The following is a 16,123-nucleotide window of genomic DNA, read 5'->3' on the forward strand; positions in this document are numbered from 1 at the left end:
ACGTTGGAGCTGTGCAGCACCCCACCGCCCTCCACTACACAGCCGCTCCTGGTTTTCCAGTCTATCACTTCACTTCCTGCTACCAAATCCTGCACCAGCCAGGGTTCTTAATTGCAAGCAATAGAAACAGACAGTGAGCAGTATACACAGAAAAGAGATTTTTGGAAAGGAAATTGAGTAGCTCACACATGCATCATAAGGCTGTCAAACCAGCCTTGGATCTCAGGTAGGAAGAAGGCAGTTCAGACCATAGCCAAAATCAAACCACAAAGCCAATCGGGTGATGACAGCCCCGCTGCTGCGGCAGAATGTGGCCCCCAGATGGCCCACTGCTGCTTCTGCTGTTCAATACCTGTGCCACCACCAGGTTCCAGCCACTGCTGGCCACCAAAGTTGTGATTGCTGCTGCTGCCGCCACCACTATTTATCACTAATGGCTTTTCCTGAGATACAAACATGGCACGTTCGTGGAAAAAAAAAAAAGAGTGGCCCTTTTGAGTCCAAGAGGCACAGTAGCAGTGAATTGGGTCCAACTAAACAAGTTGTAATTCACGTTAGTTTCATCTCCCAGCCCAAAGTCCCGAAGCCAGGAAAGAGCATGGCCTTGGAGTCAGATAGACTGGGCCTTGAAATCTGGTTTTGATGCTTACCAGCTGTGCAACTTGTAAAAGCTTCTAATCTCTCTAAGGCTCAGTTCCCTCCTGTTAGGACTGAGGATTAAACGAAACTGTCAGTGAGGCCCGTGGCGTGCAGTAGGTGCACCGTCCATGTGGCTGTCACTATTGTTGACATTATTCTATTCCTGAATCTGGTGGAGGCTCTGCCTAGCGCAGTAGTGATTTCATCAGTTATGTGCCAGGGGTTGCTGCATTCAACCACTTAGCAGGGCTATTAATATCATTATCATTAATAATTATTAATAACCACAAAAATTAACAGCTTCTCAGGAGAGACCTGCAGCAGAAAACTCCCAGCTGCCAGACAAACAGGGACAGTAGCATGGGCCTGTGGTAACCTCACCGACTTTGGAAATATGACTCCAGAAATAAGCCCCTACCCTGCACTCACCTCTTGGAATGTGCTGTCATCCCAATCTCTCTTTCCAGTCTTCCTGCGGGAGTGGGACACGTTCTCAGTAGAAAAGCATCCTATCCTGACCATAGGCCTGATTTCTGGTGCTGGATGTGGAATATTAGCCCACTGGGGAGAGAATAACTGAGTGATTGAAGGGAATTCCGCCAGGGGGAGAGTCAGGATCAGCACAACTGATGCTGTCCCTGAGGCTTTGCTTCAGAGCTGCCTTTTTTTTTTTTTTTTTTTTTTTAAATGTCAGTCTTGACCATGGCTCCATTTAAGCCAGTAAAGGCAGGCTCTGTGAGTGACAGGAAGGTCAATGCCTACCGCTCTTTGTGTAGTAAGTCAAGGGGACAGCAGCATACCCTGAAGTCACACTGCCTGGTGTCAAACCCTGCTGTGCTGCTTACCAGCTCTCCAACCTTGGGCAAGTTCCGTAACCCCAAGCCTCTATCTCCTCATTTGTGAAATGGTGATGCTCCTGTCATGTGGTGTTGCTGGAAAGATTCAGTGAGATACTACATCGCATTTATCATCATGCAGATACCGCAGCAAGCTCATGCACAGTACATGCTCAGTGAATGTTCACTTATAAAGAAAAGGAAGGTCAGAATGAAACCTAGAACAGGAAAGTCTGGGTGTTTGCACAGGAGGGGAAGGACTGGGCTGAGTGGGGGAACACGACCTCCCTCTGAGCCCCAGAGAGCCTTTCAGAATGCACTCTGACAATGCTTGACTTCCCACGACTTTTCTCTTGCAGCTGAATCGGAGTGATAGTGACAGCTCCACTCTGTCCAAAAAGCCACCTTTTGTTCGCAACTCCCTGGAGCGGCGCAGCGTCCGGATGAAGCGGGTAAGAGTCACCTTGAAACTGTTCATGTGCTGTCTCCTCCCTCATTTCTCCAAGCCTTGTGTCCTCCACACCCACCCCCTCATGTCTGGCCATTTTTCCTCAGCCACTGGCTTGAAGAATGTTTGCTCTTGCAAGTGTGATTGTATTTTCAAAGAGAAGTTTGTGAACTGTAAGGCCTGTGTGTAGGTGCTGGGGAAGGTGCCGAAGGGTAAATGCAATCTTATTATTATGACAGATAGGTTAGATCAGGAGTGTGCATACTTGGCCTTGCACCCCTGGGTAGTAATCAAAGTCAGTAAGAAATAACCAACCCAAAATGTCACGGTCACCAATCAGAGAGTCTGATCCGATGGGAGCCTGCCTCATGCATGACTGTCAGTGTGTCCTGTCATCCACCTGACTGACCAATTAAAGGTTATGGTGGCCTCCCTGCTGGCAGAGAATCTGGGTGCCTCTTAGCACCAGCCAAAAGCAAGGGGATGCAAATGGGCTTCTCTCAGACTGTCTGGAAACGCACAGGGAGAGGCCACAGCCTGTCCCTGTAAAGAAGCCTTGCTTTTCCTAGTGGAGACAGGGCTGAGGCATTGGTGCAGGGTGGCGTTAGGCAAAGGAGTGACTCCTGATTAGGACTTTGACCAGTCAGGGCTACAGGAGATGCAAAGGGGCCCTTGCCACTTTGGGCTTTCAACCCAACTTTAAAGCAGTTCTGCCTGGTGAGTGTGGAGAACCAAAAGAAACTCAGGAGCAAGAATGTCAGAAAGAGAAAGGGGAGAGAAAGCAGAGGGAAAGAGCATATAAAAGGAAAAGAGAGACAGCCTGAGTAGGGGAAGGCCCCTTTGCCTCCCCTGCAGACCTGCCACTGACAGCCAGAATTGGGAGCTGGTCATTTGCCTCACACCACCCCTCCCCACAGCAAATTTGCAGAGGGAACCAGAGACAGCAAGAGAGAGAAAGCAACACAGGAGAGGGTGCAGAGGGAAAGGAGAGCATGCTAGTTGTGGGAGAATGTGGATGTGGCCTCAGGTGACAGGAACAACCAACTGCCCACTCTGGTTCCCCCAACTCCCACCCTGTCTGCTGTAGCTCACTGGTACTGCAAAGCCTCTGCAGCATCACGAGTCACCTGGGGAGCCTGTTGTCAATGCAGATTCCTAGTCCACACTCCCAGAAAGTCTAGTTCAGGCAGCTGGTGTGAGGCCCTGGACACTGCATTTTACAAGCTCCTCTGTAGATTCAGGTGTTCCCTGATCACCTCCTGCAGACATGCCACTGTGGAACTCGTACTTGCTCTCCCTGAATTCCCTACAACTCTCCTCCAAGGCAGGCCCCACAGAAGTTTTCCTTAGCCAAGAGGACAACTTACTGAAGGAGCTGTTAGTGGGTCTGAGCCCACATTTCCCCCAGGTCTTGAGGAACAGGAGTCCAGAGGCTGGGCCAGGGTCCTTGGGCACTATGGTCCTTGTTGCCTGAGCAGCAGGTTCTCTGCTCTAGCCTGCCCAGGCAAGTTTCTAAGACTGGACACTGGCCTGAGCAAAGCAAAATAATCTTCATTTGTTACTCTGAAAACTTGAACCACATAGATCACTCAGCTGGATATCCTTGACCCTGCTCTTTTATAAGCACAGACCAGACAATGTTCACCCTAGAAGAACATTCTAAAACTTCGACATCGAGCTATTTAATATTCCTAAAACTATGTTTGCCAGCCTTGCAAAGTAAGGATAGGTCTCACTATGTTTCTTATACCATGACTCCAAATCCCTTTATTGGTCATTATATTCATTTTCCATTGCTGCATAACAAATTACCATAAACTTAGCAGCTTAAAATAATACAAATTCATTATCTCATAGTTTTACCAGGTTAGGAGTTCAGGTACAGATTAACCGAGACCTTCATTCAGGGTCTCAGCAGGCTGAAATCTAGGTGTTGGCTGATGGCATCCTCTTCTGCAGGCTTGACCACGGAAAGATGTGCTTCCAGACTCCCGACAGTTGGCAAAATTCATTTCCCTGTGTTTTCTTACTAGCTGCTGTCCAGGGGCCACTCTCAGCTCCTACAGGTCACTCTCAGGTCCTTACCATGAGACCTTCTGTACAAAATGCAGTGCTTCTTTGAGGCCAGCAGGAGAAGAGCCAGCCAGGAGGAACCGAGTTCATCTTTTAAGGGCTCACTTGATTAGATTAGGCCCACTCAGGACAATCTTCCTTTCGATTAACTCAAAGTCAACTGATTAGTAACCTAATCATAGTAGTGTTCTCTCCTCATAGTCACAGGTCCCATCCACATTGAAGGGGAGGAGATCATACAGGACATGTATATTAAAAGTGGGAATCTTGGGAGCCATGTTAGAATTCTGCCTGCAGTCATTTAGTTATTTTTTATTTATTAATGGGTTTTGGTGAGAGGAGCGTGAATGACTGTATTCATCAGGATCTTTTACATACAGATAATTGAGAATCAAATCCAGCTTAAAAATAAAAGAGAGAATTTATTGTCCCATTTAATAGAGAAGTCCAGGATGTCGGGCTAGCTTCAGGCATGGATTGATCCAGGGGTTGAAATAATGTCATCAGGCCTCAGTCCCTCTCTCATGGCACTGCTCCCTCCAGATAGCTTCATTCTTAAACAGGGTCACCCTGAATGAAGGCAAAGATGACCATGATCAGTTCCAAGTTTATATCTTGCTGGCTTAACAACCTAGGTGTAAAGACACTGCCTTTCTTCCGAGTAGTTCAGCAAAATACCAGAGCTGAGTAGGACTGGCTGGGTTCAGATAACATACTCACCCCTGAACCAGTCACTGAGGTTCTGAGGGGTTAGGTTCAGGTTGCATTCCTAGTCCTGTTGTCCTACACAAACCAGGTGTTTTGAGTGTGCAGAAGGAGTGGACCTTCCAGGGAAGGTGAGGGCATTGTTACTGTAAAACTGGGGAAATGGACACTGGACAAGCAGAAACGATAGATGTCTGTTACAGGAACACAAAGTCAAGAAGACATGACTTCTAGTCTCCATGGGGAGCAGACCTGCACTGAGGAAACAGCTTCAGAACAGAATAATGACAGGCATCCACTAACCAGGAGTGTAAATGTGGAGGGCACTAAGAGCAGTAAAGCTGGCACAGTGTCCAGAGTGGGTGGGTGGCGTCTGCAGCCAACTGCCTGGGGTAGAATCTCAGCTTTACCACTTTACCACATATACGTTGTGTGACTTAACCTCTGCGAGCCTCACCTGTGCAAGTGATAACAGTTGGGATTTCACAGGGTTGCTGTGTAAATGAAATGAAGTAATGGTAGGAAGTAAAGCGCTTGGCACCGTGCCTGGGACAAAATATATGCTCAATAAATCTGAGCATATTAGTGGGAAAATTGAGGACAGGCCTTCGGGGAGGGCAAGCCCCATTCTGGAGGAGTGGAAGCCTGCAGATGAGTGAAGGAGGGTATGTGAGTCTTATTAGTGCAGTAAAAGGTATGCTCACTCTTCCTGCTCCACCCTGGGGCCCGCTTTATTCAAAATGATAACGGGAAGTGTTCACATCATCCGTGCAAGGGGTACAGTTTCTAGGGTCAAGGAACTAACAGCCATGTGGACCTGTTGGCAATGAGATGAGGGAGGGCTGCTTGGTGAAACGTGCACTACCTCAACTAATCCTCAACGTAGATTTTATAATTAAAAAGAGAGTAGAGCCTAGTGTGGGCTCAGTGGGCAGGGCCCTCTAATAAAGCCATCTCCACCCTGCAGCCTTCCTCAGTCAAATCTCTGCGCACCGAGCGCCTGATCCGCACCTCGCTGGACCTCGAGTTAGACCTACAGGCAACGAGGACCTGGCACAGCCAGCTGACTCAGGAGATCTCAGTGCTGAAGGAGCTCAAGGAGCAGCTGGAACAAGCCAAGAGCCACGGGCAGAAGGAGCTGCCACAGGGGGTGTGCGAGGACGAGCGCTTCCGCCTGCTGCTGAGGATGCTGGAGAAGCGGGTGAGTGACACCCCAAAGGCGGGGAGCCCACCCGGGCACAGACTGGAGGCGGATGCTGACCCAGTGCCTGCCCACGCAGACCCACAGAGCAGCCATCTCCAAAGGGGAGAGGAGCTGATCACACCTGGGCTTTGTGCTGAGGAGAATACCCTGGAGTCCAAGCCTGTGGGTGTCTTGCCCTGCTGTAATGAGTTGCAGGATTTGGGGGCTGATCAAGGAAAAACATATGGCAGTAGCAAACAGTGAGTTTTATTGGGGCCGCACTTGACAGGTTGCATGCAGGGGGAGTCCCTCACAGCATGAGACCTGTCAGAGGTGCTGGGTGCCACTACCCAGTGGGAAGGAGGGCAGGGGAACTTCCAGGGAACTTCCAGGGAACTTCCAGGGAACTGGGGGGAGGGGGCTTACACATCTAGATCATGTGTGGTCAGCAGCAAGATGGGGAGTCTCTGGGTCGGAGAACTCTAAATGGTAGCAACAGTTTGGGATCTTTTATGGGACCAGGGTTTGTCTTATCTATGGCTAGCAGGTTTTGGATACAGTATCACAGAGTAGGCAAAGCAGGAAGGTTGTAAGTGGCTTAAAAAGCTGCTTAGTTGAGCTATATTTAAAACAATTAGATGGTAAAAATTTGCGTTTGAAACCAGCAGGCTTCTGAGCCAACAAGTCCCAGACTGCCACGAAGAAGTAAATAGCATAGGGCCAATATACAAGGGCTATCTTTGTCTCATATATAATAGATAACACCTGCCATTCCTTGACTGCCACCCATAGGAAAAAAGACAGATTTTTGCCAAAGTTCTCTCTGCACATAGCCTGACAGTGCAGAGAGCAACTTACAGAGGGTGCCTGCCTGGATTGTCAGAAGAGTAATCTGCTGAAATCCCAGCTCTCAGTGCAGGTGGTGATGCCTCAGGGCAGGAAGATAGTGCTGGACTTCTTAAGCCTGGACTAATGTAGGAGCTTCAGACTGACTCTAGCTAGTCAGAAGTTCCAGAAATGTTTATTTCATTCTAATGTATAACTGACATCCTCAATACTTATGAACAGGGTTATAATACAAGCATTAAGAGAAAATAGAAAATTAGAAAGCTTTAAGGAGGAGAATGAAATAAATATATCCCAAACCTAAAGTAACCTAATTGTACTTGACTATTATATTTATCTTTGAGCTTCCTGGTAGCCAAGGTTAAAAAAAAAAATAAAAAGGTAAGAAAACAATTTGCCTTGTGTGCCCAACCTTAAGAAAATACAAACTAAGAAAACTTGACCTTTCAAATAGAAAAAAAAAAAAAAAAAAAAGTACATCCATGACCTCTACTAAAGAACCATTTATTTGTTTGTTTGTTTATTTTCAAAAAAAAGATGACCAATAAGGGGATCTTATCCCTTGACTTGGTGTTGTCAGCACCACGCTTTCCCAAGTGAGCTGACCGGCCATCCCTATATAGCCATCCTGAACCCGTGGCCTTGGTGTTACCAACACCACACTCTCCCAAGTGAGCCATGGGCTGGCCCTAAAGAACCATTTAAATGATGGCTTTATTGTTGAAAATTCTGTCTTTGTGCAATATTTTAAGTATGTGGCCCATGGGTATTTTAGGGCTCTTGAATGGTTTAGGAGGAAGGAGTACAGTGTTGCACCTAAAGCTCTTAAGCACCACTGCATGACTTGGAATTGGGTTTCCACCACTTCTTAGTTGTTTGACATTAAAGAAATTTCTTAACGTGCCTGAGCCTCAGTTTCCTAGTCTCTAAAATAGAAGTAATAATAAAATCCACCTTGAGGATTAGTTGAGGTAGTGCACATTTCACCAGGCAGCCCTCCCTCACCTCACTGCCAACAGGTCCACATGGGTGTTAGTTCCTTGACCCTAGAAACTAGACCCCTTGGCCAGATAATGTGAACATTTCCCATTATCGTTTTGAATAAAGCAGACCCCAGGGTGGAGCAGGAAGAGTGAGCATGCCTTTTACTACACTAGACTCATCGTTCTGATAGCAAGTTCTGCTGGGCTGGCCGTTTCTAGAGGCCAGGCAGACTCAGCTGTCTCAAGGCTTGCTTGCTGTGCCCTACAGATGGACCGAGCAGAGCACAAGGGTGAGCTTCAGACAGACAAGATGATGAGGGCGGCCGCCAAGGATGTGCACAGGCTTCGAGGCCAGAGCTGCAAGGAGCCCCCCGAAGTGCAGTCTTTCAGGTGAGCACGTGGCCCTTTTACAGCCAGCTTGCCAGTCTCAGTCATCCCTTCATCGTCTCACACTCCCATCCCTTGCTCACATGGCACCAGCTCTGTCTGTAACAGATGTTCATCCTCTGCCAAGCCATCCCTGGCGATCCATGAGCTCTGCAGTGTTCTTCCCTCAGCTGTCTTTATCAGGCCCCTCACTACTCAAGCTAATTTGTTAGATCCTCTTGTTTAATGAATGAGCCACCTGCTCCAGCCGTGCCTCTTAGCATTTCCATCACTGGTAATTGCGGAGGTTTGGCTGGATGATAAATAAGCCTGGGGGTGACGGATGCTCACTGGGCCTCCCTAGTTCTGCCTGCCGCCTGCCAGGATCTCGGGGAGGCACTTTTTTGCTGTGCTGGAGACCCAGGCATGTCATAGGAGGGCCCAGAATGCCATTTGGCCTGGGCCTCCCCTCCACAGAGATACTTGCATTTAGACTTCTCATGTCCTCTCAGATAAGGTACAAGTGTTTGTGTGTGTGCTTAAAAAATCATAATATAATTACTTTGTGGAATATAAACATTTAAAGTATACTATAATTTGTATAGCCATGTCTTGGCATCTCTTAATATTTCAACAAATTGAGAATCTAAAACACATGCTAGAAGTGGCCCAATGGCCCTTTTAAACCCTGAAAGGCCCTGATTTGAACCGAGGGTAGTTGATTATGTTAATGGGTCCCTAAGGCAGTGGTTCTTAACCAGGGATGATTTTGCCTCTCCCACTAAGAGGACATTTGGTGATGTCCATACATTTTTGGTTGTTATTACATTTTTGGTTTTGGAAGGCCAAGGATGCTATCTATGGGCATCGAGTGTGCAGAAGCCAAGGATGTTGGTTAAACATCCTGCAATGCACAGCACAGTCCCCCCTCCCCAAACTAAGAATTATCCTGCCCCAAATATCTGTACATGAGGTTGAAAAACCCTGCTGTAATGGGATGGCCTCTTTTATAGGGAGAAGATGGCGTTTTTCACCCGGCCTCGGATGAATATCCCAACCCTCTCTGCAGATGACGTCTAATCGCCAGAAAAGTATTTCCTTTGTTCTGCTGACCACGCTGTGAATGTTGACCGTGGCTAAAGTTATTTATGTGGTGTTATATGAAGGTACTGAGTCACAGGTCCTCTAGCGCTCTTGTTGGTTTGAAGATGAACAGATTTTTTTTTAGTGTGGGTCTATTGTTATTATTAAAAAAACAAAACAAAACAAAAAAACCAGCATTAAAATGACAAGATTGTATAGTTTGTATATTTAGGAATGTATTTTTTGGGAAAGAAAATTTAAATGAACTAAAGCAGTATTAAGTTGCTGCTCTTCTTAAAATAAAATTGTTTAGTTTTTTGTTTTTTTTTTTGTACAGTTACACCTTTTAGAGGTTTTACTGCAATAAGGAGTAATGTTTGGGGGACGGTAATCCTAAAAGGACGTCCTGCAGATGTCACAGCACAGCTAATCTTTCCTAGTTAACATATTTTGTACAATATTAAAAAAATATGCACAAAAACTGTTGGGGGGATTCAGAGGTGCATCCACAAATCTTCATGAGCTGTGATGTGTTTTCGTGAGGCCACCTGACTTGGAGGGGGCATTTTGGAGCTGGCTGAGCAGCCCAGCCCTTGCTGGCAACAGGCCACACTGGTCTCAGGTGCCCAGTGAAACCACTGATGGGAGTGAGGGGAGGGCCTGGAGAACTCCATTCAGTTTTATCTCCATCAATAAAGTGTCCTTTCGAAAAGAATTTCCTCCCTCTCTCTTTTTCTCTCCCATTCCTCACTTCGTCTGTGTTTCTCTGATTTTTGACTCTCCTCTTTCCAATCATTTCCTTCCCCCTCGTCCCCAGTTCTGGAAACATTTTTTTTTCTTTTGCCAACTATGATCATTTGCTCATTAGATTAAAATGATGGGCCCACCCGTGGCTCACTCGGGAGAGTGTGGTGCTGATAACACCAAGGCCATGGGTTCAGATCCCATATAGGGATGGCCGGTTCGCTCACTTGGGAGAACGTGGTGCTGACAAAACCAAGTCAAGGGTTAAGATCCCCTTACCGGTCATCTTTAAAAAAAAAAAAAAATGACTGCTCAGCTCATTGGGAATTTAAATTCCCAATTTAGACGGGGAGGTCTCTCTATGCTCTTTCTCTCCTTCTGTGGAATTCCACCCCACAAGTTGGAGTTGACGTCATGGTTTCTTACTAGGAGTATCAATCCACATCAGCTCTGACTCAATTGTAGTAGGTCCTAGAGCACAAGTTTTGTGTCTCATGATGCACCTGGGGCCTCTAATGCCTACACAGCTTAGAGCTTTGTGGGTTTATTGCAGACAATAGAAAGTCAGCCTTTTACAAACAAATAGCAACAACAACTGTATTAGTCTGTCTCTGTTGCTTATAACAAAATACGGGAAACTGGGTCATTTATAAAGAAATAAAATTTATTCCTTACAGTTTCAGAGGGTGAGAAGTCCAAAGATCAGGGAACACATCTGGTAAGAGCATTGTGGGTGGGTGTTGAGTTGACAGCAACGCAGGGTGTCACGTGGCAAATGGCTTGAATAAGAGAGGGCTAACCTGTTCACTCACTCTCCTTATAAAGCGATCAGAACCATGCACATTACCACCCATTAAACCATCAACTTACCACTCCATGAATGGATCAATCCATTCACTAGGGCATGGTCCTCATAATCTAATCACCTCTAAAGGCTCTGTCTTTCAAATACCATAATAGGATTTCCCACCCTAAACACTGTTGAGATGATTATTACATGAACCTTTGGGGAACACAATTTAATCCATACCAACAACAAAATCTTTTTCCTTCCTCTTTCTTACATTACCCTGTGCAGCTTTCTCAATGTCTGTTGCACCACCAAACAAAGTATGTTGCACCAGCTACATCAGAACCACCTGGGGCAACCTACTAAAAATGCAGATTCTTGGACCCCTCCCTAGATCCACTGAACCACCCCACCCACCCTGGGAGTCTTATGTATTCTGTAGTTCAGAACCCACTGGTATAATGTGAATGAAGCCCAGGCAGAGACGGAGGCAAAATAAGGGTGAAGCGGGCATGCTTGGTGAGTCACACGGAGAGCGCTAACAGGCATGGCCTTCTCCAGGCTGCTGGGGACCACTGCACTGCAGGTATGATGGAGGGAGTGAACCCCCTTCACTTGCTGCTGAGGCTCTTCCCTACCTGCGCTCTGCATTCCTTACCTGGCTGTTCCTCCTCATGTGTAAGGAACCTAAAATGGCATAGAAGCCACTGTTCTTCCCCATATGGCTTCCGGAGCTTTTGAGAGCCCAGCCCCTCTGGATAGTTGGTATCCAGCCCAATTTCACATCACTGACCCAGGGCTTCCTCCTTCCCATGGAGAAGTGTGTTTCAGTGTTGCCTCAGGTGATGGAGCATTTGTGGGGAGATCCAGACCACCTCTGCGGGAGGCAGAAGGCCCTACCCCTGCTGTGGCGTTGAATTCTCCGTAAATGTCTCACTGGCAAACCAACACTATGTTCAGTTGTTTACGTAAATTAAAAAAATGAATAAAGAAATCTCCACTTGGAGTCACGCAGGTGTCTTCTGCAGAATCTTCAGGAAACAAAAGCCCAGAAATGTGAAATGACCTGCTGAAGGTCACACAGATAGTAGATGGCCAGAGCTAGGATGCAAATCCCATCTTCCGACTCCAAAATCTCTATTTTCTTTCAGCTGCAGCGTTACCATGTCACATGAGGCCCTAATTATAGGGGTGTAGAAGCTTTGGTTTTGAAGAATGAAATTGTGAAATTCCGTGGTTTCTCTGCATGAGGGTAGAGAGAAAGACAGGGTGACTAGGATACTAATCTGAAAAAAGACACTCAGCAAATCTCACTGGGTCTGATTGACCTGTTCCCAAAGCCAACGGTTTCCTTTTTGATTACAGATCTTTTGCAATATGCACACTGGCAATCTTTGTGTTTCCTGCCTCCCAAGAAGACTAACAACTAAGACTCTTCCAGTTAATCGTCCCCCCACTAACCAGACTCCAGCCACGCTGACCTTGCTTTGTCTCCTTGCCACCACTGGGGTTTAGCAGTTCTTACTCTTTCTGCCTGGTGTACTCTTCCTCCAGGTCTTCCTGCCATCTTCATATGACCTGCTCAACTCAAGCCTCACCCCTCAGAGAGCCCTCCTCACCGGGGCACCCTATCCAACGCTGCCCTCCCACAAGTCACACTCTGACACAGCCAGACTTGTGTGCTTCAGAGCACTGTTCTTCTCTGCAGTAATTTTGTTACGTCCTCATCCATCTCTCCTCTAGAATGTAAGCTCTTAAAGTAGGGTCCTTGTTTGCCTTGTGTTCTGTTACGTCTGAGCCCAACTGGGTCCTTAATAAATATTTGTGGAATGAATGAATGAGATGAGATGAAAAATCTGCCCCAAGGATATGTTTAGTCTCTACTCCTTTGTCATTCCTAATCAGGAAGTGGAGAGGGGTCTGGGTGGAACAGGAGTGCTGAAGGCTGCTCTTGTCAGGTGTTGGGGTGCAGACCCTTCTCTGATTCATCTCAGGGCATCATAACCCCCACTTACACCCCCAACACGTATGCAACCCTATAGTGTAAAGAAGCAGAAGTGATTGGGAGCTAACACACATAGTGTTTAAATTCTCTGAAGAGCAAGCTAGCTTATTTACCCTGAAATCAATCCTTTTCCTTTTTTACCCTTGTATTCTTGTAACAGTTAGTTTCATTATTTTATTGTGGTGGCTGGCTATACAGGGATCGAACCCTGGACCTTGGTGTTATCAGTACCATGTTCTAACCTACTGAGTTAACTGGCCAGCCCTAGTTTTATTATTTTAATAGCTAATACTTACATACTACAGCAAATCCAAAGGCTGCATGAGAGCCATAGTAGCAAGTGTCTCCACTCACTACAGACCAAGGCACCGTTCTAAAGTTTACTTATTTTTAACTCATTTATCCTCACAACAGTCCTGTAAGGTAGGTCCTATTATGATCATCCCTGCTTTACAAATGAGGAAACTGTCCAGGAAGGTTATGTTACTTGCCCAGCATCACACATCTGATAAATGGTAGAAGTGAGATTTAATGCAGTGTGTGCTCTGTAAGACACATCACTACAGTGACAAGTAAGTCATCGTCACACTCCTGTCTTTACCCATCCAGTCCCCTCCCTAAAGACATCCTGTATTGTCAGCTTCTTCCCTGTCCTTCCAGAGAGGCAATACATATATCATCTTATATGTGTATTCTTTTTTTTTTTCACCTGAAAGTGCATAGTAAAGATACTGTCCTGCACCTTGTTGTTTCCCAATAAGATATCTGTAAGCTACCTCATTCTTTTTAACAATTTTAACAACTGTGTAGTATTCCACTAAATGGATGCACCATAAATTAATTGATGGACATTTACATCGTGGCCAATCAATTGCTTTTACTAACCGTGTCTCATTCCTCTCTTTGCCCATACATTCCTTCACGTATGTATGAGTGTGAGTATGTAGATAAATTACTAACTACATTTTTAAAGTGCACTATCGGAGCTCCATGTAAAACTGTAAAATGCCTCTCAGACATTTATTCTCAGTATACCTACTGTGTCTGTTGCTTGCAGAGCAGTAGAAGAAGATGAGACTCTGGAAACTGAAAGTCCTAAGTTCCATGTTCAGACTGTACCTGCTCCTAGCTCTACGATTTTGAGGAAGATGTTATGCCCTTCCTCATTAAGTGGTGTGAAGATTCAATAAAGTAATACAGTTCAGGTACTGAACAAATATAAATTGTTAATGGATGGTAGGGAAGTTGTTATATTCTAGTAGGGATTGTATGCTAGTTGTTATATTCTAGATGCTTCTGGGAATAACTAAACTTACAAGCTTAGCTTACACCACTAGGAAGGCTTCTCCCAGGGCACTTGGGACGGAACAAATTTATTTAGGAGAATGTGGTAAGTAATAAGTTTACAGCCAACCATTGGGTAGCTGATAAATATACATGAAGCTAATCAGAAGTAACAAAAGGACACAGCTTGCCATTGTACTTTTTACCACTCGCCTTTATGTATTTGATTCTTTCCTTTTGTCTGTCTGCTCATTGGGATGTTGAAGATTCAAGGGCAGGCACCAGGCATATCTTGTTCACTATTTTAGCCCCAGAGCTAGAGCAGCCCTTGACAGATGGTAGACCCTCAAACAATTGTTCAGCGAATAAATTAAGCTAAGACCAAGTTTGAATTCCAGTCCTGCTAAGAAACAACATGAATGTGGACACTTTCCAGTGGTTTTTGACCTTGCCAGGCTGTCATGACAACTTGATTCAGCATTTCCCCAAAGAAATACATAGACACCAGTGACGGCACATGAGGAAACTTTAGGTGGTATGTGAGTGTTTATATTTATGATCATGTATTTTAATATACTTTATAACTAGCACGTCAACCCATGAATTCACAGATATTACTGCTTAGAATGAGGGTAAGTAAATATTTAGTTAAAAAAGTGAATCAAGTTTTAAAATGCCATGTAATTAACATGGTGGCACAAAGAAACAGCAAAAAATGTGATCATGAAAACATATCTGGAATGCTGGTAAGGATGCAGAGATAGGAGAACACTCCTACACTGTTGGTGGGACTGTAAATTGGTGTGGCCATTATGGAAAACGGTATGGAGGTTCTTCAAACGACTACAGATAGAACTACCATATGATCCAGTAATTCCACTCCTGGCATATACCCAAAAGAATGGAAATCATGTCGAAGGGATACCTGCACTTTCATGTTTATTGCAGCTGTACTTACAATAGCCCAGAGTTGGAACCAAACTAAATGTCCATCATTGGATGACCAGATAAGGAAAATGTGGTATGTTTACACTATGAAATACTATTCTGCCATAAAAAAGAATGAAATATTGCCATTCGCAGCAACATGGATGAAATTAGAGAAAATCATGTGAAGTGAAATAAGCCAGGCACAGAAAGAGAAACACCACATCCTCACTCATAAATGAGAGCTAAAAAATAAACAAATTTTTTTTAAAAAGAAAGATACAACAATCACAAACACTGAACTTTCAAAAGCAGAGAACAGAACTGAGGTTACCAGAGGAGGAAAAGAGGGAGGCCGGGGGGTGAGGAGATAAAGGGGGAATTGGTAAAGGGCCAAGAAAAACAATTACATTGTATATTGTTATATATACTGATTATCCTGATTTGAGCATCACATACTGCACACAGGTATAGACAGTCAACTATGTTACAGTAAAATTTTTTTTAAAAAAAAACGTCTGGAAAAGATTGAGCTCACATATCTAAAATGGTTCTAAGTGGCCACCTAGTAGTCTCCTCATATTATAAGTGAGGAAAACTGAGACCCAGGAGCTGTAGCTTTCTACAAGTACACTGTGAGCTCTCGGTAACCAAGGAAAAGAGAAGTGTGTAGGCACAGTTTTGGATTGTCTCTACCCTCTCCTCTCATCCAATGGCCTCAGTGAGAGCTGCCTGGACTGGCTGACACATGGTGTTACCCTGGGTGTGTCTGGGACAGAATTTCTTACTCCCTCTACTTCCATCCCATCCTGATATGTGCCCCTAGACTCACATGCTCTTGAGTAATTATCACTTGGTTATGTGTCTTCTGTGTAATCCCTCTGCCTGTTTTCAAAAGCTGTATCTGTTCTACTTTGTATTACTAAAACAATGGTGTCCCTCCAATATAAAATTACAATACGGAATATGTTTTTTTTTAAATATATCCCCTTCATCTAGAAATTCTGATAGACTCCTCCTTTTCCCCACCCATACTCTTGAGAATTACTAATCAGGGCTGGCCGTTTAGCTCAGTTGGTTGGAGTGTGGTGCTGATAACACCAAGGCCCAGAGTTCAATCTCTGTATCAGCCAGCCTCCAAAAACAAAACAAAACAAAAAGGACTGATCTAGTTTAAAATGCAAGAGGAGCAGAAAGCAGCAGCAACAGCC

At 45.2% G+C, this 16,123-nt stretch overlaps 1 protein-coding gene across 1 annotated transcript in view; it reads left to right on the plus strand.

The window, feature by feature from the left end:
* The window catches only part of WWC1 (WW and C2 domain containing 1), a 151,201-nt gene extending 141,896 nt beyond the window's left edge, over positions 1-9,305 (plus strand). The window contains exons 20-24 of the mRNA XM_063086920.1: positions 1,835-1,927; positions 5,669-5,902; positions 6,429-6,431; positions 7,982-8,103; positions 9,093-9,305. Coding sequence (XP_062942990.1) covers positions 1,835-1,927; positions 5,669-5,902; positions 6,429-6,431; positions 7,982-8,103; positions 9,093-9,159 — 519 coding nt within the window. The 3' untranslated portion in view covers positions 9,160-9,305. The remainder of the gene's footprint in view (positions 1-1,834; positions 1,928-5,668; positions 5,903-6,428; positions 6,432-7,981; positions 8,104-9,092) is intronic.
* The last annotated feature ends 6,818 nt before the right edge of the window (positions 9,306-16,123 follow it).

The sequence above is a fragment of the Cynocephalus volans genome, chromosome 2 (genome assembly GCF_027409185.1).
Source record: "Cynocephalus volans isolate mCynVol1 chromosome 2, mCynVol1.pri, whole genome shotgun sequence".
Taxonomy (NCBI): domain Eukaryota; kingdom Metazoa; phylum Chordata; class Mammalia; order Dermoptera; family Cynocephalidae; genus Cynocephalus; species Cynocephalus volans.